At 46.1% G+C, this 26,592-nt stretch overlaps 3 protein-coding genes, 1 long non-coding RNA gene and 1 other non-coding gene across 6 annotated transcripts in view; 1 reads left to right on the top strand and 4 right to left on the bottom strand.

The window, feature by feature from the left end:
* Positions 1-18: 18 nt before the first annotated feature.
* Positions 19-3,161, bottom strand: brms1 (BRMS1 transcriptional repressor and anoikis regulator). Its single transcript, XM_076139909.1, has 10 exons — positions 3,016-3,161; positions 1,873-2,110; positions 1,657-1,747; positions 1,447-1,574; positions 1,259-1,338; positions 957-1,053; positions 723-812; positions 569-633; positions 425-464; positions 19-277 (listed from the first exon to the last, which is right to left on the bottom strand). The coding sequence occupies exons 2-10, from the start codon at positions 2,102-2,104 to the stop codon at positions 270-272; spliced, it is 831 nt and encodes a 276-aa protein (XP_075996024.1). The 5' UTR covers positions 2,105-2,110; positions 3,016-3,161; the 3' UTR covers positions 19-269.
* Positions 3,162-4,629: 1,468 nt separating this feature from the next.
* ppp1r14bb (protein phosphatase 1, regulatory (inhibitor) subunit 14Bb) lies at positions 4,630-19,975 on the bottom strand. Its single transcript, XM_076139905.1, has 4 exons — positions 19,359-19,975; positions 8,107-8,190; positions 7,730-7,762; positions 4,630-7,603 (listed from the first exon to the last, which is right to left on the bottom strand). The coding sequence occupies exons 1-4, from the start codon at positions 19,557-19,559 to the stop codon at positions 7,535-7,537; spliced, it is 387 nt and encodes a 128-aa protein (XP_075996020.1). The 5' UTR covers positions 19,560-19,975; the 3' UTR covers positions 4,630-7,534.
* Positions 19,976-22,027: 2,052 nt separating this feature from the next.
* trnak-cuu (transfer RNA lysine (anticodon CUU)) lies at positions 22,028-22,100 on the bottom strand. The gene has a single exon. It is a non-coding gene; the product is annotated as a tRNA-Lys (tRNA).
* Positions 22,101-24,747: 2,647 nt separating this feature from the next.
* Positions 24,748-26,381, bottom strand: LOC142990157 (uncharacterized). The gene is made up of 2 exons (XR_012960754.1): positions 26,140-26,381; positions 24,748-25,709 (listed from the first exon to the last, which is right to left on the bottom strand). It is a non-coding gene; the product is annotated as an uncharacterized LOC142990157 (long non-coding RNA).
* plcb3 (phospholipase C, beta 3 (phosphatidylinositol-specific)) overlaps positions 25,620-26,592 on the top strand; it is a 32,883-nt gene continuing 31,910 nt past the window's right edge. For both annotated transcript variants that reach the window (XR_012960753.1, XM_076139900.1), the window contains exon 1: positions 25,620-25,745. Coding sequence is in view for 1 of the 2 variants with exons in the window: in XM_076139900.1 (XP_075996015.1) it covers positions 25,647-25,745 (99 nt within the window). In the remaining variant the exon portion in view is untranslated. The remainder of the gene's footprint in view (positions 25,746-26,592) is intronic.

Raw genomic sequence — 26,592 nt, 5'->3', positions numbered from 1 at the left:
GAGAGTCGGAACAACAACTTAAAAGATTCAAACTTTAATCACCATAACAAATGGTTCTATAAATAAAGGTCATTTCATTACAAAGTCATTTTAAATAGCCAGAGATAAAAACAAGCAGGAGGCTTTTTGGAGTCAGCAGTGTAGAAACACACACACACACACAGCTGCTGGGCTTTAGTGGAGAAACCTTAAATACATGAATGAGGGAATGTGAGTGTGCAGAAGTGGAGTTTGGCTGCCTTTGATCTTCAGGGAGACAAATCCCATCATCACCGCTCTGAAAGACAAAAGGGGCGGAGTCAAAAAGAAGCCCACTGTGTGTGTGTGTGTGTGTGTGTGTGTGTGTGTGTGTGTGTGTGTGTGTGTGTGTGTGTGTGTGTGTGTGTGTGTGTGTGTGTGTGTATACACAGTATGAATGACTTACTGTCAGCTTTTTTCTTTGTTGGAGACAGCGCTGCTTTTGCCTGGGAAGAACACAGAACTCATTACTTAACGACTGCCTGCCCGCGTGCGTGTGTATATATATATATATTTGACAGAATACAGTAAACAGCCTCTGATGCGTTACCTTCTTGATAGCAGTCCAGTCATCAAGGATGTCGATGTCTCTCAGCATGTAGACGATGAACGGCCCTGAGAGACAGAGGGGGAAGCAAACAAACCTTTACAGGCCTGAACACATGGAGATATGATTCAGGTCACAAGAAGACCAAGATGTTTACCTGAAACCAGAGCCACTTTCTTTCTTCCCTCCGTTCGACCCAGACGGTTCTTTCTTTTACATTTCTTGCTCCTCATCTCATCGCTCCATTCTGACAGGAGAAGGTGTTACATTGATTATAATGTGTGTGTGTGTGTGTGTGTGTGTGTGTGTGTGTGTGTGTGTGTGTGTGTGTGTGTGTGTGTGTGTGTGTGTGTGTGTGTGTGTGTGTGTGTGTGTGTGTGTGTGTGTGTACCTGAGGTAAGGTCTACATTCTGTCTGTCCTCCTCCAGTCTTCTTATTTTTTCCAGCAGCTCCGTCTTCATGGCATCAAACAGTAATGTCCGCTCACTCTGTATCAAACACACACACAGGTTCAATAGTGCTGACCTTGGCGCCCCCATTTCCTGCCCTGTGTGCAGATGGTGTGTGTGTGTGTGTGTGTGTGTGTGTGTGTGTGTGTGTGTGTGTGTGTGTGTGTGTGTGTGTGTGTGTGTGTGTGTGTGTGTGTGTGTGTGTGTGTGTGTGTGTGTGTGTGTGTGTGTGTGTGTGTGTTACCTCCAGGTGCTGTCTGGCTCCTTGCAGTTCACACTCATACTTGTGCTTGATGACCTGCAGGCAGAGCTCTCTGTACACTCCTGCACAGAGGTGAGGACACAGAGGGTTAGAGAGCTGAGCTGACGGCAGGTGAGTGCGAGTGCGAGTGCGTGTGTGTGTGTGTGTGTGTGTGTGTGTCCTGTTGTTACCAGCCACGTGTGTGCGGATCTGCATGCTGTCCTGCAGTGCAGCCAGTGGTTCTTTGAATTCTCCAGACTTTCCCGTCAGCACCTCGTCCAGCTTCACCTTCATCTGGTTCAGACGCTCCCTGAACAACCTGCACACACACACTCCTTACTTTAGTGGTCTTCCTCCTTCTACCCCTCTTCCTCCTCCTTCTGCCCATTTGTGTAACTTACTTCTCCTTCAGCTCCTGAAACTGTTTCTCCAGATCCAACATCTCATCCAGACATTCTCCTCTCCTCCTCTCACAGTCTTCATCATCCATCTCTTCAGAGACACACGGAGAAATGGGTAATACACATACACACACACACACCAAAACATCCAGGTGGTTCTGACAACATGTAAGATCTATATAAATGTGCTCATCAATATTTCTGCCATTGCTTTACCTGAACTCTCCTCTTCCTCCTCGTCCTCCTCTTCATCGTCTTCCTCCTCATCCTCTTCCGTCTCCTCTAAATCGCTCTCCCTCTCCTCCGTGCTCTCCTCCATGGTCTCCTCTCCTCTGCCTCCCGTCGTCTCCTTTTCATCCTCCACCTCCCCGTTGGCCTCAGGGAGCTCAGACTCTCCCTCTGCCTCCATCTCCTCCTCCGGTTCCCTTTCAGGGGGCTGGGTGGGCATGGCCGGCTGGGAACAAGCACACACACTGGAATTTGTTTCTCTCCGTTTTGCAGTTACACCTCCACTTCTCCAAATTTTGCATCTCATTGACCTAAAATCAATGAATCAGATATGTCAAATCTGTAAAAGTTGTACTTCTCATCTGCTTATTGAAACAGATGAGGCACCGTTCATGATTCTCAAAGTAGTATGTTTGCCAATGATGTCATCAACAACAGCTTTCATAACTTTGTCACCGACGCCACAAACATGAAGGACAAACCGGAAAGTGAACGATTTTGCCGTAACAGAATCGAAGTACCATTTTACTCGAATTTAATATTACAAGATAAATGGGGCTCCGCGAGTAAGTGAAGAGTCGAATTAAAACAAAATTGAGGTTAAAACAATTCACAGCGTTCTTGCCTACATCCATAATCCGGGCTTTGATTTTGTAACCGGAAATCATTATTCTATTCTGCTTCACTTGACACACGTAGCCGGGGTCATCGCAGAAACTGGTTTACTTCATTTAACTCGGTGGCGGCAGTTAAAAATGAACAAATAACCCAAGTAGTTTTAAAACCTTGTCCACAATTGGTGCATTTAATCATATTTGTCGATAACAAACAAATATAGACCCCGAAACAAGTTTTTGAGTTCAAACGAAGCTGAAGTCAAGTGTCACATTAGCTAACACGTGAAATCACGCACTCCTCCAGCTTGGGAGTTTTTGTAATATTACACAAATAGTTAGTTAGTCACCAAAGTAAGTTTATTGTAAATATTTAAACGTCTAAACACAATGACGGAGCACCGAGATGCATTTTATATTGACACTGTCTTCCGGCTCGGCGCGTATTAACTGTAAACGTTCTCCGTCCATTCACACTGTGTAAACACAATGACATTGAGCAGAACAAACGACTCACTCTAACAAACCGTCTCCCTCCACTCGACTACACAACGTAAAAGTCCAATGTTCTATAGTTCCATCTTAACCGTACTTCCTCTTCACTTCATTCTTCAGTTCGACACTTTTTGCCGGACTGTACAACCTTTATGTGCAGCCAATCAGCGCTGAGCTTTCATGTTTTGCTGACCAATAGAAACGACCACCCTGAACATTGCCAGTCCAATGAAAAATGAGAAGACAGGACTTGTAAGACCAATCACAATGCGCTTTACTTCTGCAACCCGTAATGTCACCGAACGACAACCTGTACGACCTGGAAAACAAACTAATGTCTTTTGATGTGTTTCATGTATTATTTCCTCTTTTGTCATATATGATATTTGCCATATTTAGTGTGAAGATGTGAACCTATTTACATTTCAATAGTATATTTTATTTTATTATTGTATTTTAAGTGTAAACAGGAGCTTGACTCGTTCTGCTGGATGTAGATGTCATTCTCATTATGACCACATGATGGCAGCAAAATCTCAGAAATGTCTGTTGAGTACATTGGGCACTCACCTGCAGCATTACTGTGCCAACTTAAAATATGTGAGTTTATACGCTAATGGTAACATTCATGCATTTAGTTGTTACAACAACTCCACAAGACATTCCAGCACCACCTCTGAACTCTTTAGCCATCTGTGGCATTAAATAAGGCAAAGAAACACCTGTGTAGTAATCATAGCCTTTAGCAACTGGCCACACTTAAGATATTTCGTTGTATAGTGAGTCTCCTCCCGATATGCAGACAACAAACACAGAAACAAAATTCAAAAAATGTCATAGAGAGTTTGTATTTTCGGACATGATTAATTGTTTTTTGATTTCCACACAGGCATGAAACTCATTTGTCTCTGTATCTCATAACTACAGTTTTCATCTTTTACATGACTGACGGTGAGTAAGTTCAAATGTGCACAGAATTCCATTCATTCATTCATTCATTCATTCATTCATGTGATGTGAATGAGAAACATCGACTCAAATGATGATGTCATCGTCTCTTCATGTTTACTTTCATCTTGTCAGTCAGCGCCCTGGTGGCTGCTGCTGACATGATTTCTGTGTCTTCTTCGGTATTTCTCGTTTCAGCTCGTCTGTCAGCTCCCGGTCGCTCATCGTTACAAACGTAGTGATATCTATCCCATAATCCAATGCAAAGCGGAAAGGGAGGAGCTGCTGACGACGGAAACGTTTATGTCACAAACGGAATGACAGCGGAAACGACAACAACAGCGGCGCAGTCTTCTTCTTCTTAAAAATTCTGGCAGACGAGCCGCGTCTGTGACTCACTGCTGCCCCCTTCTGGAATCTCTTGCCTTTGGATTTCCAGATTCAAAACGGAAATGAAATCACTCCAACTTCCCAGGATTTCCTACCGCGTACATAAGTGAATATGACATTTAACCAATGAGACGAATGAGACGATTCAATATTCCACAACTTCTCTATGAAATCTCCTGTCGTAAAGTAAAGAATGAGCAAGCAAATGAAGTTACATAGCGATTCATTGTCCGGCATTTAATAGAAAGTCCAAACAAAGAAAGGAGTTTTAGCACACAAACACCGGCAAAGACAGAGGTTGGTTTTGACATATTTTTATTAAAGTTGCATAAAAGTGTAACAAAATTGGGCAAAACAAGACCTGTTGATATTGCTACATTTGTTTGTTGGTTTGATCTAATCATTGTCCAAAAAACACAACTCCTCCAATCAGCATGATTTAGCTCTTTGTTTATAACCTCAATGATAGTAAGCACTACTTCCTTTTGGGATTTTTTTTTGCAATTTTCCCCAACAGTAAAAAACAGACTTCTCAATAACAGTCTAGGAAGGAATCATCCAAACTTGGATTTAGAAAATAAAATCCACTCATCAGATTGGGCTTGTGGTTGAGCTTGCCTGTCACTGTGGCAACAAAAATGCTGATTTGATTAAGAGACCAGGCAGGCAAAAGCAATTGCACCAAATCAACCTGAATGGATTTTTCTTCGACTACATGTTAAATCCAAGGCCCCGGCATCAAGAAGTGTCATGATCACAATAAGAAACAGAGCAGTATTCAAGTGGTAAATGTAAAGAACATTATTTATCTAAACAGAATCACTGTATCAAGGCCTAAGTATTAAACACTCACTTCTAAAAAACAAAAACAAAAACAATGACAGAATCTCCTTTTGTTTGTCCAAAAAGACCAAAAGGAGTGACTGAAGACTGAAGAGCCCAGACTCTGCACTGCAACACAAGTGTTTACAAGTTTGTGTTACCTTTTTCAAAATGAATGTCTCCCGTTTATTTGGTTTTGTAACATAAATAATACCTAAGGCAACATCTGTTTAAAAAAAGAAAGTAAAGGATAGAGGAGGGGGGCGGGGAGGGGGGGAGGAGGAAGAAGATGCCAGAGATAAATGGCAGAATAAGCAAGATAGAAGCAAGTGTGTGAATGTATTTTGGTGCTGGAGAAGATTGGAGATCCACATCGTTTCAGAATGGAGGTCTGCTGTCGCCTGTTTTAGTGATTGGGCACCAAGAATCACAGCAAAAATCCTGCTGCTTTTTCTATTGGCTGATTGGCCTCGCTCTCTGATCCGATTGGCCCAGGACCAGGAACAGATGGCTTATTCTTAAGAGATGATTGGCAGCTGCAGTGGGGAAACGCTGAGAGGTCCAGTGAGAGCCAAGGACCTGTCTGCCTTTCTGTGTGTGTGAGAGACTGAGAGAGAGGGAGAGAGAGAGGGAGAGAGACAGATGAATAAAGAGTGTGTGTGTGTGTGGTGGTGCCAGTGTGCACATCTGTGCAAGAGGCAGCTGTGTTTGCAAATGCGTTTCCGTTGCCTCCAGCCCAAGAGTGGCCTGTGTGTGTGTGTGTGTGTCTGTGTGTGTGTGTGTCCTCCCCTTCCTCCTCCATCCCTCCCATGCTGTGCTCTCATTGGTCACCATTGTGGCGCGGCGGCGGCAGACAGGTTTCATGCAGGTTGAGAGTTTCCGCTCTGCCTTTGGCCAAACAAGAGACGGTGGCGTAAAACTGCGTCTCAGGAAAAGTTGAGACAGCGAAAAGGAGAGAGAGGGAATGATAGAAAAACAAGGCAGCTTTGTTCCGGGTCCCCCTGTCGGTCAGTCAGTGTGTGTGTGTGTGTGTGTGTGTGTGTGTGTGTGTGTGTGTGTGTGTGTGTGTGTGTGTGTGTGTATGTGTATGTGTAAGAGAGAGAGTGTGTGACAAAATGCATCCAGAATAAAACAAAACAGGAACCAGTCCTACACTAGAAAACTCTATGTTGTTGTACAGAACAGCAGAATATACAGGCCCAAAAACACACTCCTATGAGAAACGCTGTCATACGTTATGTAGCAACTTACACACGTAGCATCCAGCGACACACAGACGAACACATGTACTCTATGCACCGTGTGTGCAGGCTGGACAGACTGCACTATGCATCTGAGGGAAGAAAAAATATTTACCTCCATTTTTCCCCCGCAAGACTTTAATGCAAGCACATGGAGCTAACAGAAGCTACAGGACTTCTACTCAGATTTAGAGCTTTATTCTACCATTAGTAGGAGGCTAAGGACCACCACAGCCAACCAGTGACTTCTTTTTAGGTTCAACCACCGCTCCGGGAGTCCAAATTGAGCTCTGGAGACACTTCTGCAGTCCTAAAGACATGTCATACATTCTTCTCAGTGGTCAGAGGTTCAGATTTCCTTCCCAGAATGACAGTGCAGATTTTCAAATCTTATAAAAAGTCTTTAAATGATCCACTGTACGGGGGAGAGGGAGCAGAAGAAGACTCCAGCGACCCGCAAAGACCTGCGAGTCCCTGAAGACCCCCCGGGCCCAGGTCCTAGGAATTAACCCCTGCAGTTTAAACGTGATCGCTATCTGACCCCCGTGTACAAATAACAGGACGGGAACAGAACGATCTCATTGGTTGCGGCGTACGCTCTGCTAAGCTCTAATTGGCTGCTTCCGCTGAGCTCCGTCGCCCTCGCAACTCGCTCTTCCTCGCCCAGGTGTGTTTATCTTCCATCTCCTGGAGGAGGGGGAGGAGGGAACAGAGCGTCTGCTCCGGGCTGATATCAGCTGATAACCATGCAATTCTAAGACTCTGACTTAACAACATCAGATCTGAAACATCGTCGATCCATTTGCTGACCCCAGAAATCACAAGTTCTTTTTAAAAAGGGGGTCACACACAACAAAACACTACAGGCGATACATGGGGCTCAGTCCAGGCAACAAGTGGAGAGGAGGGGGGGAGACGTGAAGGAAAGGAAAGGAGAGGAGATGGGGCGGAGGAGAGAGGAGACAAAGTTCACTGAGGAATCTCTCCATCCCACAGACAAAGAGGTGAAGACACAGCTGATGGACAGGAAAGGAAAAGCTGGGGGAGAAGAGGGGGGAAGGGGGTGCAGGAAGACGGGATGAGGGTGAAAGACGGAGGGAGGGAGGGAGGGAGAGGAAGAGGAAGAGGAAGAGGGAGCCATCATTTCTTCTGAGGCGTGGAGAGCTTCTGCATCCCTCTGATCTTATCCAGCAGCTCTGAGACAAAGACCTGCAGGGGAAAGAGGGGGACAAAGTCAGCCGCCGCTTCATAGATGCAGCGTTTACAGGAGAGAGACAGCAGTGTGTGTGTGGTGTGTGTGTGTGTGTGTGTGTGTGTGTGTGTGTGTGTTTTTACCTCAGTGGGTTTAAAGCATTCAACCAGCAATTCCTGCAACACAACAACACACACTGTTTTACAACACATAGCATTCAGTCACAATGTCAGGAGGGGAAAACAGAGAAGGAAAAGAGAAGCCCCAGCCAGCAACCACACACACTCACACTCACACTCACACACACTCACACACACTCACACACCCCCATCCTGCCCTAAAAGCCATGAGAGCTCTGTTCTTTTGTGTTGAAGTATCCAGTCATTAGTCTGCCTTGGGTTTCTATTGCTTGCATGTGTGTGTCCCCTGTCTGTGTGTGTCCCCTGCATGTGTGTGTCCCCTGCATGCTGTAAAGCAAGTGTGCGCGCATGTGTGTGTGTGTAACAAGTTTGCATCCTACTTTGACCCTGGCTGCTCGTTCAACATCGCTCGGCATGTCCAGCAGTTCATCCACGTCTATCTCCAGCTCTGGAATGGCTTCCTCCTGTAAAACACACACACACACGAAAACCATCCGTCATTGTGTCTTGAAATTTTACAACCAGTAACACCAGCAACAGTGTGAAAGTGTTACACCAGGGGGCGCTGCTCTGTAATAAAGGAACAAACAGCACAAAGGCCTCTGACAGAAAAGGACAGGTGTGTGTGTGTGTGTGTGTGTGTGTGTGTGTACCAGGCCACATGTTTCTCTATGAGGAAGTTACGACCACAATGATGCTTCAAAAATGCGTTTCATTTTGTATTCACACTTATATTAACATTTGATATCTGTGTGACACACATGTTGTGTTTCGATCTCTCTCTGTGTGAAATAAAAGTGTTCCCCACACACTACAGCAGCACACACACACCCACACACTCGCTTCCCCTCTTTTGTGGCTCAGTTGCTACCCTATATTCATGTCATTCTCCAGGAATCTCTCCCTCTCTCACGTCCTCCCCCTCGCTTTGAGTCGCCCACACCAGCTGTCTCTGCACCTGCCACACACACACACACACACACACACACACACACACACACACACACACACACACACACACACACACACACACACACACACACACACACACACACACACACACACACACACACACACACACACACACACGCAGAGAGGGTCTCTTCTGCATCCAGACACAAAGACTGATGTGCACAACATGTGTGCTCCGTGTGCTGGAACATGTGCTCAAGACCTTAGCAACAACCTGACAGACTGTTGCTACGGCTCAATCATATAGGTCAACAAAAGAAAAGACAACAAGAGAAGAGAGACGGAGAGAGAGAGACAGACAGACAGACAGACAGACAGAGAGGCGATGTCGACCTGAAACGCCACACAGGCCCTCAGAGGAATCGACCTGCTGGCCTTTTTCTCCAGAGTCGTCTCTAAACTCTCTGTAACTCTGATGGAGACAAACACACTCTGATGAATGAGATGAGACAGAATGAGAGCGCTGGCCGGTTTGTTTGTTGTGTATGCGTGTGATCGTGTGTGTCAGACCATGGCTGTACTTCTCTCTCTCTCACACACACACACACACACACACACACACGCACACACACACACACGCACACACACACACACACACACACACACACACACAAGTAGGTCAGCGCCCCCCTGTGACAACATTTACTGCCACTGTAAAAGCCTCAGATCTGACATGTTTCAGTCTGAGACATGGTGTCAGGTGAACGTCTCACTCCCAGCCTCCACCAGGAGGAGGCCTGGTACACACACTCTGGTACACACACTCTTCAGCCAGAGGGACGCATGACTTCTGAAGTTTACCAGCCGCATTGGGCAGCGGGTCTGAACACACTGCTAACAAACGGGTCGTGTGTTTGTGTTGGGTCGTAATGAAGAGGAGACGAAGGCTGAGGGCGGAGCACAGCTTCATGGATGAGCTCTGCTCTGTATGTAGGCCACAGAGGCCACCTCCAAGGATCACACACACACACGATACCTGAGATGGGATCTGCCTCGGCTGTGTGTGTGCGTGTGTGTGTGTGTGTGTGTGTGTGTGTTATGGTAAGAAACAGGGTCACAAAGAGAGAAGGCAGAACAAAGAAAGATGTAAACAACTGGAGTAAGGAGTGACAGAGCCCCAGAGGGAAGTGGAGGACAGATTAGCCCGTTGTGTTAGAGAGGAGAGACATGTTGTGTCTACATAGGATGTACTGAGGAGGAGGAGGAGGAGGAGGGAGGAAGCAGGAGACAAAGGGAAGTGAGGGTGAGAGCACAAAGGATGAAGGAAGGAGGAAAAGGAAAGGGTAGGAAAAGTAGGAAGTGTAAGTGTGTGTGTTGGGACTGATACCTAATGGATCAATAAGGACCAAAACAACAGTTTAAGGAATGTTTGTTGTGTCTGTGTGTGTTTGTGTGTGAGACTCCCTCGGCCTGGATGACTTGGCACAGGGACAAAAGAAAAATGTGGGAACACAAACAATGACTTTCTACTCTGAATACACACACAAACACACAAGCACGCGTAGGTGACATCATTTTACACACACACACACGCACGCACACACACACACTTTATCTGAACAAAAGTGGGTGTTGAGATCTTAGTTCCAAGTGGTTTCAGTTAGAATCAATGAACTGAGAGAGAGAGAGAGAGAGAGAGAGAGAGAGAGAGAGAGAGAGAGAGAGAGAGAGAGAGAGAGAGAGAGAGAGAGAGAGAGAGAGAGAGAGAGAGAGAGAGAGAGAGAGAGAGAGAGAGAGAGAGAGAGAGAGAGAGAGAGAGAGAGAGAGAAACAGACACAGAGAGAGACAGAGACAGAGAGACAGAAACAGAGAGAGAGAGAGACAGACACAGAGAGAGACCGAGACAGAGAGAGAGAGAGAGAGAGAGAGAGAGAGAGAGAGAGAGAGAGATGTCCTCTGTCACTCACTCCACAGCTTATCAGGACTCTGTTGTTGCTCACCAGCAGAGTCTCACTCTCCACAGCATTCTGCTACTTCCTGTCTGAGGCACGTGACCTTGGGAGATGGAGGGGGAGGGGAGGCGGAACCATATCCATGGGAAGTGGCTGAGAGAGTGGGTGAGAGAATGTGTGTGTGTGTGTGTGTGTGTGTGTGTGTGTTTTGTCAGTTAACAGAAAGACTAAGTTGGCGGCGTTAACACAATGACATTAGGGAAACTGTGTGTGTGTGTGTGTGTGCGTGCGCGCGTGCGTGCGTGCGTGCGTGCGTGCGTGCGTGCGTGCGTGCGTGCGTGCGTGCGTGCGTGCGTGCGTGCGTTTGTAATTAATCTAAGTGGTGGCTGCTTGGTGTAATGAAAATGCATCCTCACACACAGAGTGACCTGTGAACCACAACCATCCATAATCCATACAATGCACTGTACTTCATCCAGTGTGGAGAGCATCTACATGTTACTGTGCACCTTTCACTTTGTGTGTGTGTGAGTGTGTGTCCATGCGTGTGTGTTGTTGATCTTAATCTCGACAGCATGTCTTATCGATTGGATGCACTTCCTCCCAGGGGGACCGTTATGTCCTGTTTTGAATTGTATAAGAAGCAGACAGAGAGGCAGCAGACAGCCCGGTTACAGCCTGGTTACAGCCTGGTTACAGCCTGGTTATACAGAGGAGAGATGAGGCTCGGTGGAAGCTCACTTAGCCTGAGCTTTTATAAATCTTAACCTCTGCTTAATGCCAAATCTGTCAATACATCACAGCCAAACTCAACGTGTTTATTAAAGAACACATTAGAAGAACACTCACACACGTCTCCCTCTGACCTCACAGATGTGTTTGTTGATGTTGAAGTACAGAAGCCTCAGCGCAAAGCAAAGCACTGGAACACCTCACACACTCCTGTTCTTACTCTGCCGCCTCTTAGCCTTCATCTTATCTTGTGCTCCGTCACCAGAAGTGAAGACAAGCACCGGAGTCTGGAGTCTAGTGGCTCGGCCCAGTGTGTGTGTGTGTGTGTGTGTGTGTGTGTGTGTGTGTGTGTGTGTGTGTGTGTGTGTGTGTGTGTGTGTGTGTGTGTGTGTGTGTGTGTGTGTGTGTGTGAAGAAAGCCAAACCAAACAGGCTCCAAACACACAGCCCAGACCTTCCAGACCACGCCAGGGAACATTCAGAGCTATAACTAGGAGGAGAACACACAGCTTTGGGAAGTTCTGTCCTGTAATTTGGTGGCAGTTATATATGTGTGTGTGTGTGTGTGTGTACATGCTGTATATAGGGTTAGATGAGTCATATAGTCTTTGTGTGTGTGTGTGTACAGTGAGTATGCTTATGCTGTAGAAATAGAATCTGTGTCTTAAGATGAAGACAAACAAGAAATGTCACAGTAATGTTGCTGCCACGACGACAAACAGCAGCTGTGGGTCTCAACACAACGCCACAAGGTCAAGTTTAATGCTCACTTTCCATGCGCACACACACGCACAAAATCTATTCAGAGCTCAAACGTGGATTGTCACCTAACCTCAGGTCTCCCAAAGCTGCAAGCCTGTGGTTGCAGCTTCAGACTCCATGGCTGAACGATGAACACATCGGCTTGTTTGGCCTGTCTCAACCAGTCAGTAGTCTGTGTTGACTGGACGTGTGTGTGTGTGTGTTTGTGTGTGTGTGTGTGTGTGTGTGTGTGTGTGTGTGTGTGTGTGTGTGTGTGTGTGTGTGTGTGTGTGTGTGTGTGTGTGTGTGTGTGTGTGTGTGTGTGTGTGTGTGTGTGTGTGTGTGTGTGTGTGTGTGTGTGTGTGTGTGTGTGTGTGTGTGTGTGTGTGTGTGTGTGTGTGTGTGTGTGTGTGTGTGTGTGTGTGTGTGTGTGTGTGTGTGCTGCAGTCTCTCTCTCTCTGGGGAGACAACCCGCCGGTCCCTCGGGGTCACACACCAGCCCCGGGAAGACTTGTACTGGCAACCGCTCTGTGCTGTGCAGCCTGAACTGAACCGAGCTCCCCTGATGTGCCACACAAAGAAAATGGTGACAGCAGTATTAATATGAATTCCTGCTCCACTCCATTCCAGTTTCTGAAGCTTTCCAAACTTGTTCCTGGCAGCTCAGACCTGAAGAACACAGGGAATGATGCCGTTTACATTTCTGTCCTCAGCAATAGCAGCTTTGTTACAATTAACACAGCGACTGTGTAACAAACAAAGGTGGGCACACACACACACACCTACACAAAACTGTAGCCTCACTGACAGGAAACTTACAAGCCACACAAAAACAGGACAACATTACAGGGAACACAAACCTTTGGAGGTTCAATTGAAGTGGAATTGGAAAATCCTTTGCCTTTATCTGAAGGGTCACTCTATAAGAGATTAAATACTCAATATTCTACACACACTCAGCTGATTCTCAGGCATTTGCCATGCAGTTTCTCTGAGTCAGCGCATGATGATTTGCATGAAACACTTGGATGGAACCCAAGCTTCCCCTTCCCCCCCCACTTTCTGTCTTACAAAGCATATCAATCTCTTTCTTAGCCCACTCTCATTATCAGATCCTACATCCATCCATCTTAAATATGGGATCCAAATGCATGTGCCGGTTTGATCCTGATGCTGCACTCTCATCTCTCCTGCTGCAGCACACACAGGGCAGATTAGACTGCACTGCTATTACACTACTTCAGGAATGAATATAAACTACTGAGTGTGTGTGTGTGTGTGTGTGTGTAAAGAACAGGAAAAGTAGCCTGCAGGCCTCTAACAAATTGATTTCTTCTTCTTGTGTAAATTCCGAATTATCACGACAGCAGATAAGCAGGGTGACACACACACACACACACACACACACACACACACACACACACACACACACACACACACACACACACACACACACACACACACACACACACACACACACACACACACACACACACACACACACACACACACACACACACACACACACACACACACACACACACACACACACACCTTGGGCTCCTAAAAGCTTGAACACTCACCCTTGTTCACTTTGCATCGTTCCCTTTACTCACTCACTTATTTACTTTGCAGTTCTGACAATTCTTTCCATTTTTTCTTTATCCACTTTACTCCACTCAGCATTTCCAGGTTAAATCATTCTGCCAACATGGAGACATAATCCATAATCCACTTCCAGAGGGATTAGCATACTTTCCTCATGCAGGTCAATCATCGGCGTAACTCCCGACCTCTCCAACACTCAGAACACTTTGTGCCATCTAATCAGTTCATACCTCATTTCCCTGTTCACACTAATAAGAGAACTGTAATGTGAAACTCAGCTATGTCAGGAAAAGGTTTAGAGTTCTGCTGTGGGATAATTTAACCCCTTAATATCTGTTTATTCTAATGAAAAGGTTGAGTAGTGAACAAAGCAACGTAGCCGAACCCCCTAACCCCCCCTGCATGAGCCAGTGTGTCCCCTGTGATCCAACCTGAGGACTGAAATGATGTCTGGATCCCTGGGACTCTGTGTGCTCCAGTCTGGATCTGTGTTCTCTCACTCAGCCTCAGTGTTCAGACTGAGCAGGTGGCGTCACATGTGCGTAGAGTCCAGAACCAAAATGTTTCCGTCCCAGCAACGCATCCTGTCTTTTCTCATCTACACTTCCAACTGAGCAATGTTAGGACACTGGCTGCCATTTTGCTGCCATAATTGTTGAAACGTGGTTGAAGCAACAATCAGCACCATCTCATATCCATCTTCTCATCAAGGGCCCTTCCTGCTTTGACACCCTGGGGCGAAAGGGATGCTCACCCTTAAACACCACAGCCAGCGTTTACATGGAGGAGAGGGTCGGTGTCAGTGTGTGTGAGAGACATATCAACAAGTGTGTGCACAAGGTGAAGTATGAGGAGAAAGTTGTGTGTTAGTATTGTTCATTTGTCTCTGCTTCCTGTAGCAGCGTGTGTGTGTGTGTGTGTAGCCGTGACTCAGCGCCCTGATCCTCTCTCTCTCTCCATCCACCTCTCCTTCATGTCGTCTTTCACTTGGCCCTCTTCCCTCCCTCCCTGTCTTTCTTCCTCACCGACACAAACACACTCCGTCTGCCTCACTCTCAGTCATACTCTTCGCAGTCTTCCTCCCTGCCGACTCACCCATTCACCATCAGTAACACTCGGACACCACAGGCCAGTCAGTGGGTCAACCTATACGCTGACTCACTCCTGGTCCAACAGGAGAGGAGTGCCGACTCACATACAAACACATTACACCGTGTGTGTGTGTGTGTGTGTGTGTGTGTGTGTTTCCAAAGACAGTGGAGTCTTTCACTCCTGCCGTGTAACAACCAGCCTTTGTAGTCGTCCTCCTTCAGCCTTTTATGCACACGGAATGCAACAGAACTAATACTGATTGGTATTCAGACCTTTGAGTGGAAGATTGAAGCAAACGATGTGCATGTGACGTCTTTAAGTGTGACGGCTGTAGAGGAGGCCGACTTAATCCATGACCAGCACAGCTAGGAAAGTCCAGCTGCTCCCACAGTGAGGCTTCCTGTCACAAACACACTTCTCTCACTGTGTCTGTTTTGCACTCGCACACAAGCGGCATTATTCAAACCCCATTTGTTCAGGTTGTGTGTCTGTCACCTCCACCTGGCTGTGGTGATACTAAGTGGAACTGATGTGACAGGCATCATCTGCAAACGGTGCCTTTTGGAGATGGAGAACACACAAGTCGAAAGAGGAAGTGACGCTTGTGTGTACATTCTTGTCTGCTTAATCATCTCAGTCTCAGTCCCGGAGCTTCTTCATGCTGTGGGGCAATGTGGAAAACTCCCATGATGACTCCCGTGTCGGATTCATGGAAACATTACCAAACATTGACAAAACTCTAAACTAAAGTATTCCATTAAGCCACAAATTAACTCAGTGCTCTATTTGGTGACTCAGCATAAATGCAGTCTAGATCAGTCAACTCATGTACGGAAGGAAGCCATCGAAACCTCAAAGTGTCTGCAAACTGAAAGGACACATTTTCCTCTTTTATTCAGACCTGAGCTGTTGTCAGCCATTGTAAGTGTAAGTGTACAGGACGTCACAGGCAGAGGCGGTGGACACGTAGTACAAAAACACTGCCTCCCACTTTGATGTCCCTCCCTTTTCCTGCTCTTTCTGCCATGCTTCTAGTTTTCTTTTCCCTCTCTTCCCCCCCATTTACAGCATTCCAGCTCACCAAACCACCCCCCCCCCCCTTGTGTGTGTGTGTGTGTGTGTGTGTGTGTGTGTGTGTGTGTGTGTGTGTGTGTGTGTGTGTGTGTGTGTGTGTGTGTGTGTGTGGGCCACGTAGGACCGTAAGGGTTTGAGGAACGGGCCGCCCACTGGTTCCACTCTTAGCAGTCTAGCTACGGTACACGGACCTGCGTCTCTTTGTTTACAACATTTAACATCACAGTTGCCTTGGAAATTAAACTGAGGCAAGTGTGGAATTTGATCATTTTATCCGGGTTAAGGACTTGATAAGTTACAACCCGTACTTTCCAGCCTTGTATGTGTAATAGCAACATAAGGATCATTAAGATCTTTTGAAATTGTTGTGATCTCGCACCTTAATAATGACTGACTGACCAGTTCATTGGTTCTGGTTTCACAGTGGATCAGACGAGCTGCTTCATCACACAGCTCTTGTGCTGATCTCTCTCCCCCTCTTCATCAAATCTAACTTTTCATTGAGGTTGAGGCTGGAAAATGACATATAAACAGTTAACAAGCCTTGTTGCCATGGAACCACACAAAGGCTCAGCTCCTCACTACTACCCATAGCAACTCTGACTGATTGGCTGAGACAAAGTGGTTGAATGAATATCTGACATGCCGGCTCCAAACATGACTGGCTGGCCACATGTGGTGCGTTTAGAGGTATCAGCCAAAATAGGTTTGATGAATTTCCTGTTCAAACTCCTCATGGCTGCATTAATGACAGTCATACACAGAATCGCACCAGAGAAAGGCAGAACATGGCTGAAACAATATGACATCCTCTATTTAAGGTAGAGCAAAACAGCAGCAGACGCCACAAGAGACAGAAGTACGGTCGCATGAGGGGGAATGAAGGAGGTGAAAGAAAGCAGGAACAAAATCCCGGACCTACGTCTTTAGTCAGTGAACAGGCTGTCCCAATGTCCACTCTGCTGTCTAACATCTCTGCCTCTCCAGTTACAAGGTTTAGACGCAAGTGCTCCACATTTGCCCCATGAATCTCCATCAGTGAACTCGCTGTAAATTAATCTCTTTGTTGTCTGACAGTCCCGGCAGAGAGTGAATCAGGACAATGTGAAAGGGGGTAAGTACAGAGGACGGAAGCCTCCAAATCAGCTCTTTATTAAAGACGTGTAGCCAACTATGGAGGGAACGTTCTCTCTCACAAGAGCGTGGTCTGATGTGATCATGAGACACAGTAAATATAAATCCATTATTGGGAGACAATCAAAAGATTATTGATTTCCAAATCCTCTCTTGTCGTCTTCAATCCCCTCTGCTGTTATTTGACCCATGTTGTGTTCTTTGGACTGTGTTATTATCCATATTCCCATGGTTTCTCTTGATGGGACTAAGGACCTTCAAATGAAAAAGTTGACAAATTCAGTAATGGATGCAATTTGGTCTTTGAACCCACCTGATGAGAACCGGATCAGTTCTCCTCCCAGTGCATTTACACCAATTACCATCAGCTACAGATTGTCAGTGGGTTTAGATTGATGATTGTAAATGGGGAGGAAGCTACACCATTAGTTTGCTAGAGTCTTTGTTGTTAATGGCAGTCTGGATGACTCAACACTTAAAACCACTGCACTCCTAAAGAAGCAGTCATGTTCCGAAAGTCTAAATGTGGCTTAACGACCCAGGTGGCGAGAGATGTTTGTGCAAAGATGTGATGAACAGACCACTAATAGTTCCACACAAATCCTGTTGTCCACCACCCTCACATTCCTACTTCGGCCACGGCTCATATACACCACTGACCCACAGCAGTCACCTCTGGGCTGCTGGCAGGGACGGAGGGGGACTTTGCTTTCGGAGAAGAAACAGGAGGAGTGTTACTGAAATCTGGATCGGGTTCTGAACAAAAGCCAGGGTGGATAAATGATGTGCCAAGATATCCACTTCACAATACCAGGACCTTCTGCTCCATGCGTGCTACCTGTCAAGGCAATACTTGAGTCTCTAACTCTTATTGAACAAACACTTCTGCTGGATAATCTCCTCTGGAAGGAGGAAACGCTTCTTCACTACATGTACAAGCTTTACTGATGAGACACAATATACACCCTTGTTCATTTGGAGTTGATAGTGATCTTTGACCCAGACCGATACACAGACTGTCCTTGATAGTGTGTGTTTGTGTGTGTGTAGCAGTTGTGGCTGCAGAGTAGGGGTAAGTTATGCAAGAAAGGGGTTAAGTAAAATGCTTAGTAAAACATTATCTTATGTCAAACTAATGCCTTATTTTTACTCCAGTCCAAACACAATCTAACTCTTTAAAGGTACAGGTCAAGTGATGGCAGAATCCTTCCCTGTGGCCCAGCCTGGCCTGGTGTGTGTTGTGTGTGGGAGTAAGCTTCCAACAAACCAGTCTATCCTACCAGGTATTCTCAAAACGTGAAGTGGTGTATTCCTAATGCTAGGAATAGAATGTGGGTCAAATCCAGCTCAGGAGTCACCAGGAGCTTCCTGGCTTACTTACTAACTACTGACTACTGCCACTCACAACACCGCAGCTACAAGGTTGCATGATAATAGTGTTCTCCATGTGTCACCATGACCCAGGGTTTGATGTGGGCTAGTGCAGGGACCAGGAACAAGGCTGGTGCTGGTCCAGGGACCAGGGACATGGCTGGTGCTGGTCCAGGGACAAGGCTCGCGGACAAACTGCATCACTGGGCCCCTCACACACACATTTCTTCTAGTGTCACCTAAGTTATCTCTTCCTGGACCCTGTTGCCGTCAATCATCCAGGAAATTACAATTACGATACAAGGAGGGATTCAGTTATTAGGTTTGTTATTCTCAGCTCAGTCAGCTCGACCAAAATAATAGTAAAGAGCATCAATACTTAGTTTTCATCAACCATCATTAGCAACATAATTTAATTAGTTGTCTGGTTATCTCATTTAAGAGTTTCTCAGTGGCAGGAAAGTAGTGCCAGTCTGTGCATTGATACTGGATTAAATGAATTGCTCTTCGATCGCAGGTGCACTTTTACAACAGTTTCAGCCAATCAGAAGCGAGAAAAAGAATCCATTCAGTCATTTTTATGATTAGGCGATCAATCTGCACACAGACAGACAGGCAGGCAGGCAGGCAGGCAGGCAGGCAGGCAGCACATTATACCTGCTGGAGTTCAACCACAATGCTTTAGCGCGATCATAAATCAGTATGAATATTTTCTGGTGACGTCCACACACACACACTTTCCTTATAATCTGCCTTCACGAGCTCCAGCCTCTTCCTGCATGTGGCCCAGTTATGAGGCAGAACACAGCGCTGCTAGGCCAAAAGCACCAACAAAGAGCCCCGTTTCTTTACCAACACTTTACATTTGCACACTACAAGCAGACGAACCCTGGAGCTGCCGGACTTGACATAGCGGATCTATACCGTACAGCCCTATTACTTAACAGGCACGCCTAATCAATCGCTTCGATCAGTTTGGAGGCCGGTTTTTGTTAGGATCTTTTTTTTTTTTTTTACCTCACAGTCGTAGAGGTCCGTTAGCTGGTCGATGATCCACTCCTCCAGGTTCAGTCTCTTCCTCAGCTCCTTGCGGTCGTATTTGACGGTAACGCGTCCCTGTTTCCGAACGGGAGTCTCCGGTTCCTCCGTGGTGCCGGCCGGCGTCTGGAAATATACCCGGGGTTGGGGGCTCGTCTCCGGGCTCGTTACAGCAGCCATGGTGGGTCGGTTTGGTTTGAAACCCACCCCTCCGGTGGTGTGGAGCAGTTAAAGGGGGGCGACGGACGGAGGCGGACAGTCGCGTGGACGTGGAGGTCTTGGAAGAGGAAGAAGAAAAAAAATCCCTACTCAATGTGACTTCAAATCCCCCGAGGACCTTTCTGTTCGACCTGATGCTTTTGTTGTCCAATTCGCTCAAAGGAACATTGGCAGTGGCCGCCGGTCGTTTCCACCAAACATAAAGGGCTGAAGGACACGGAGGAACGTAAAGCGTGAAGGCTTATGGAGCTATTTACAGCAGCATGCAAACTCTGCTTACAAAGACACAACCGGCTTCAACTCTTCATTCAGTACAAAGAGAAATCAATCTCTCTCTCTCCTTCGCTCACTCTCTCTCTCTCCCTCTCTCTCCCTCGCTCGCTCACTCTCTCTTGCGTGCGCGTGCGTTCGGATCCGACGTCGCGCGCTCGCTATACACAAAAAAATAGATTCATGCTAATGTTTCCCAATTCCCGAACATTTTTCCTCCATTTTTTTTTTAAACCACTCAGTTTGATTCTGACAACAACTTTACATGAATGTCAATGACAACTGGATGGCAACACACAGACACACACACACACACACACACACACACACAGAGACACAGACACACACACACCACAAAACAAAATCAGTAGTATTAGTGGCTCTGGTTTGCTTATAAAGTCACAATATACACATCAACATTTTGACTTAATTCTCGTATTATTATGTATTTTTTATTCTCAAAATCACTTTATTTTTTATTCTTTGCAACACTGGTTCTAATACTCAGTAGCATCATATCATATGAAGCTACCAAACCACAAGCATCAACATTTGTATGACATATTTAGTTATTTAGGCCTCTGAGAGTATCAACCAACCTGTCACCCATTATCCAGAGTGACTTAGTCAGTATACAAACCTTTAACAAAGTTTGACTTTAGAGTTTGACATGTAAATAGCCTTTTATTTGCTATTGTGTGTACCATTGTGTGTCCAAGACCAATCCATTACACATAGACCCAACAGGTCACGGTGCATTAGGCAGCTCTTTGTTGTTACACACAATGTTTATACACATTCAAAGTTTGCCCATAGGATTAATGCCTAAAGGAAACACGTGTTAATGTCATTTACTTTTCATCTAAACTTCAGAAGGTGTGAAGATAGAAGCCGTATGTATAAAGGTTAAGTTTCATGTAGAGGGCATAACAGTAATTCAGTGGTAGGTTGAAATGTATTCAAAGGTATTCTGTGTGTGTTGTTGTCGGTGTCTGTGGGGGGAACCACTTCAGCAGCTGGCTTTGGGAGTTCAGGACTAGTTTTGGAATTTGTAAGCAGCTTATCTTGAGGCACTAACTGAGATAAAAACCCCAAGAAGGTGTTCAGGAAAACCAGTCACAATTCCTTCACAGCTCGCCCATTGTGATCAACCAGCAGGGAACCACACACTTAGGCTGGAGTGGATCACAAGAGTTTAATAATAATAGAAGTGTGAAGTGAAGGGGGAGGTGGAGAGATAGAATTCATAATCTGCTTCTCTTCCCTCTTTTGGAGTGTGTATGGGGGCGTTCACATCTGTCAATGTGCTCATATTTTGTGTGTGTGTTTTACATTGGCTCAAGCAACCATTGCAGTAACAGCCATGGCAACAAGACAAAAAACTGAATAATTCAGTGAGCATGTCTGAAACTTATAGTTGAGTAAACACAGACACATTAACATGCTGTGACACTCTCATTTAAATACATGGCTTGCATATGAAAATACATGATCCCATATTATCTTCTTCTGTCTCTCCCTGACACATACAAACACACAGACACACACAGTTACAGACTTAATGGTTCACTAGTTAAAGACGTGTGAATGTACTGTCACAAACATCACTGCAGTCTGAATACTTGCCAGCCTTATTTTGAGAACCTACCTCAAACTGCAGACATTTGTTGTCAATTACATTTGATGATTAAAAGCTGGAAGCTGTGTGTGTGGGTGTGTGTGTGTGTGTGTGTGTGTGTGTGTGTGTGTGTGTGTGTGTGTAGCTTTCACTATTATCACCAAACTCAGACCTATATTATGAGCCTATATACATTATAAAGTCCTCTTTAAAGACAAGACTCTGACTTCTGTGCCTTAGAAAAACATTCAAACCACTATATTATGAATACAAAAGGCAAGGAGTTCATTCATGACACTCATGTTGTTGTTGTTGTTGTTCATGAGTGACCAGTCATATATATTATAGATGCAGTTGTAAGCTCATCTATAATGTTTTTAATGATCACCTATCTGTTCGCCCAATTTCACCTGGATAGTGAAGAGGTACTTGGTAGTCTTCCGTACACACGGGGGCGCTATGGGGCGTTTTTATTTTAAATTGGAATAGGAGATACTATTTGTAGTTCTATATAGTCAATATCGATGGTGACATAAAACAGCGCCCAACGTGGGGCTCGAACCCACGACCCTGAGATTAAGAGTCTCATGCTCTACCGACTGAGCTAGCCGGGCTGCCATGCTGCCGTACAGGGGGGAGGGAACAGAGCTGACGAGCTGCCCGGCGGGGTTGAGGCCTGAAGGCGGCTTGTTAGTCGGTTGTTAGTGAGGAGTTGTGGGTGTGACACAAGTAACGTAGAAGTAAACCGGTCGATCCACATTCCAAAGCTCTACAGTCAGAGATTCACGGTCCTGCCTGAAGGCGAGTGTGGCGCAGTATACTATATAGCCACTAGATGGCAGTGTATGATCACTTTATAGGCATGATGATAAAAAGAAAGACAGAAATAATAGACTGACTAGGTTTAAAGCCCACATTAGCAAGTATTGAGGCTGGATTTGGTTCTGAAGCGAACAAAGGGAGCGAACCAAATAATTTCACATTAAAGTACCGATCAGATCAAAGATAAGATAACACAAGATCGTTTAAACATTGAGGAAAAAGGAACAAGGAAGGAGACAGGGAAAGCACTGAGCTATGACGAAAATAAATCTGGTTTTCTGGTCATATTTCATCATCTGATTGAACTACAAACACCTCTTCCTTGAGAAACTGTAAGGATGAGTTTGGTTACACACCCACATGTTAGCTTTGGGCCAAAAGACACCAACAGTCACTCTGCAGAGATGAGTCCAGTCAGTGAAGGCCCGAATCTCAGCAGCATTGTAGAGGGAAATTTGATGAAGCGTCTATCGCAGCTCAGGCCTTTCCCATTAGAGCCCTCGTGTACAGACATGCTTGTGTGTGCCTACGCGTGCATGCAGATTCGTGTGTACCAGTGCATGTGCGTGTGCGTGTACTGCATGTGTGTCGGCGTGTGTGAAGAGTCTGGAGAGTGAATATGCCAGTGTGTCCTTACACAATGTGCCTTTGTGAGTCCTTGGCTTCGCGTTGGAGAGAAGGATCGGACTATCGCTGGAGCAGGGGGGGGCGCAAGAGAGAGAGAGAGAGAGAGAGAGAAGGAAGGAGGGGAGGCAGGTGGGGGGGACTTCTCTTCCTCCACAAGAACTCTTTGCCATGTGTCTGTCCATCTCTTTGTTCCAATTTAACCTCTGCTGTCCCCTTTCACTCTCTTTTTGTAACCTCCTTTATCAAAAAGCCAGTCGCAGTGCTCGTCTTTGGTCGTCCAGCTGTGGCACATGCTGTCTGTCTCTCTTCCTTCCCTGTCCATTCCACCTCCTACTCTGTCTTTCTTTCCTTGCTTCTTTGTTGTGCTGAATAGAAAAGCTAAATACCAGAAAATGATTCAATCTAGACTTACTGAACTGATCATTTGGATTCTTTCTATTCTTTTGACCTCTCAACCTCCAGTTTCTCTGTATCTCTTATTACAGCTTACAATATTTAAGATTCCTCATTATTTACTGCCTGTCCTCCTCCTCCTTCTCCTCCTCCTCTCTGGGCTGCATCCCCTTCTCATTTGAGCAGCCTTCACCCTCTGAACTGGGGTTTTGTGGGAACAGAGATACACACCACAGCTGTTCACAAATGTGCCCGTTTGCACAATAAAGACAGAGACAGAGAGCAAACTATTTCTGGAAAGAGAGGACAAAAATGCTTCATCTCATATCCCGTATCTATTCAGATAAAAGTTATGATATACCATTGATCAATAGGAGCAAGACTCCTGATGGAAATGGAGATCAGGGTGATGAGAGAACAGAGGAGTAAAGTGAATGATAGGGAGAGACAGTGTGTGTGGTATGAGGGAGTGTGTGTGTGTCAGTATGTCTTATTATTCAAAATAGAGAAACACACTACTCTTATGTACGCGTATGCATGTTTACCCCTTGCATTTGGTGTCATATGTGAGGTGATTTGCATTGTGTAACTGTGTACCTGTGTCGGCGTGTATGTGAGAATGCGTGTGTGTGTGTATGAGTCCGCCAGATCAGATTAATCAACTCGTACTCGGTTACCTCCCTGATTTACAATGTTTCTGGGTCAAACGCACATGCAGTCAGATACGTACACACACACACACACACACACACACACACACACACACACACACACACACACACACCAATGCCAATCTTTCTGGCTCCTGAATTCTTAAACAATGTAACCTCCACTAGGTGTGCGCACACACTCAGGGTCATCTAACATCCACACACACGAGCACACACTGGATTTTTTTTTTACAACAAGCAAATTGTCGACAAAAACTTTGAAGTGTGTGTTCATGTATTTCTGATCGATCCTCCTGGGTTGTTTTTGATTTTCTTACTTGCTGTGGGTTTGGTCAAGCGAAAGAACTCCCCAGCAGCAGTCAGCTGGTCAGTCAGTCAGTCAGTCAGTCAGCAGGCTGCATGCATAGCAGACATTCCTGCCGAGTGTAGTTAGGGAGTTGGAGAATGGTGCCGGTTGCCAAAAAATCTGTTGCTCTGCTGTGTTTTTTTATGAGCAGTCAAAGTTGTAATGTTGCTTGGCAGCAGGATTTAGACTGTAACAGTGCAGCCTGCTTTGCTCTCCCGCGTCTTAGAACATGATCCACCGACGCTGGTGTGAAGGAGGCAGGGAAAGTTACCCGATCACTTCCAGCCGCTCCGGTTACACCGTCTTCAAATCCTCCAAATTCATTTCCAGCATCCACGATTTTTTAATCTCCTCACAGATGACGTAACCCAGCGAGTTATTGCTCTGAAATGACCTCTAAGCTGATTACTGCATGCTTTAATGACAAGAATGTGTACAGCCACAAACACAGATCACTCAAATTTGATGATTTTTTTAAAAAAGAAGTCACAAAATACAAAACAAAATCGCAGGCCCTCACAGTTTGAGGCACATTGTTTGGAATTCACTATAAAAGGCGATTTTCTTCAGCATGCCAACAATAATAGATGAGTTTGAGGAAGTGATCACACAATGACACAAATCACACTGAATGAAAACACAAGGGCCCTTCCTCCATCTCTCACTTCTTCTTCTCTGGGGCTCTGTCTGGTGTCTATCCGTCTCTCTCTCCTCTCTTCTCTCGGAATCTATCTTTTTTTCTAGAAAACATGCAGGGAGGAGAGAAGGAGGAGGAGGCTACGAGAGAGAGAGAGAGAGACAGGGAGAGAGAGAGAGAGACCAGATGGGAGGAAGGGAGGAAGGAAGGAAGGAAGGGATCTCGTCTCGGGCTCAATTGTGCGATTATAGCAAACCTGCATAAATAAACACATCTCTGACCCGCAGCCTGTCATTAAGCGGGGGGATCCTATGCGCGCCGCCGCGGTGCGTGCACGCGGAGCGGGACAAGACAGCGGCGTTGCGCGCTTGTAACAACTGAGTCCCGTCTTCTCTTCCTCTCCTCTGTGGACTACTCCTCCTCCTCCTCCTCCTCCTCCTCCTTCTCCTCATGTTGCTTCTCAACTTTTTTGGGAGTCTCGCTTTAAAAACTTTCTCTCCCCTCCCCTTCCCGCGACGATCCAATTAACTCTCTCCCCGGAAAAGCAAAAGGATTCCGGAGCGGAGGGGAAGGAGACGCGGAGGGCTCGTTTCCACCGAGGACTGCTGCTCGCTCTAAGCCGGGTTTTAGGCGTCGGCGACCCGGGGCAGGGAGTCCCTCCGCCATGGCCGGGGCCAAGCCGGGAGTCCACGCGCTGCAGCTCAAACCCGTGTCCGTCCACGAGGCGCTGAAGAAGGGAGGGAAGTTCATCAAATGGGACGAGGTGAGAGAGAGGGAGTGAGTGAGTGAGAGAGAGAGAGAGAGAACAGCGTTTACATTTGAGATCCGCTTCCTGCCACTGGTTGATCAAGCTCTGATCTGATCTGATTGTGGTCTGAAGCTAAATTACATATCAAGTCGGTGATTGACTCATACGAAACACAACACACACACACACACTCACTCACACACACGCACACATGATTAGAGACAGGCGACGTGAAACATGACAGCCATGATTTGTCAGCAGGCCCGCTGTTGTAAAGCCTTTCACACACAACACAGATGTGTGTGCGTGTGTGTGTGTGTGCGCGCGTGTGTGTGGGAATAATGCAGAAACGTGTGTGTGAAGGCTCACAACCCTTATCGATACAGAGAAACCCTCTCTATGTACTAACGTGTGTTCTTCAGATCAGATCTTTGCAGAGAATTCCCCCTTGGTTGCCAGGAGGCAGCAGTGGTTCACAATGTGTGTGTTGTTGTGTTGAGAATTCTTGTCAAGCCGGTTTTCCTTGGGCTCAGGTTCAGTTCAGACGCCCCCTTCACCCCCCTTCTCCTCCTCTTCTCCACCGCCTTCTTCCCTGTTCCCCTTCTCCCTGTGGATTAGAGGAGAAAGCACCTGTCTGAGAGGAGCTGAGTCCAGGGATTGAGGGGATTTTAACAGATTGGAACATTTAGCTACACTTTAAGTCTCCAATCACAGCCACACACGTCCATCTGATGACTCTGTAGATCTTTTAAAGGCTTGTTTGTTTATTTCACCCGGACTTTTGCAAGCAAAGTGTTTTTTATCTCTTGCTCCACCTGAACTCTTTCTTCCGTGTATTTCTGGCTCAGCATACCTGGCAATC

This window comes from Genypterus blacodes, unplaced genomic scaffold (genome assembly GCF_046128005.1).
Source record: "Genypterus blacodes isolate CSIRO-AG114 ecotype Tasmania unplaced genomic scaffold, CSIRO-AGI_Gbla_v1 ptg000480l_1, whole genome shotgun sequence".
In the NCBI taxonomy this organism is placed as follows: domain Eukaryota; kingdom Metazoa; phylum Chordata; class Actinopteri; order Ophidiiformes; family Ophidiidae; genus Genypterus; species Genypterus blacodes.
This window is presented reverse-complemented; position numbering and strand designations above follow the sequence as displayed.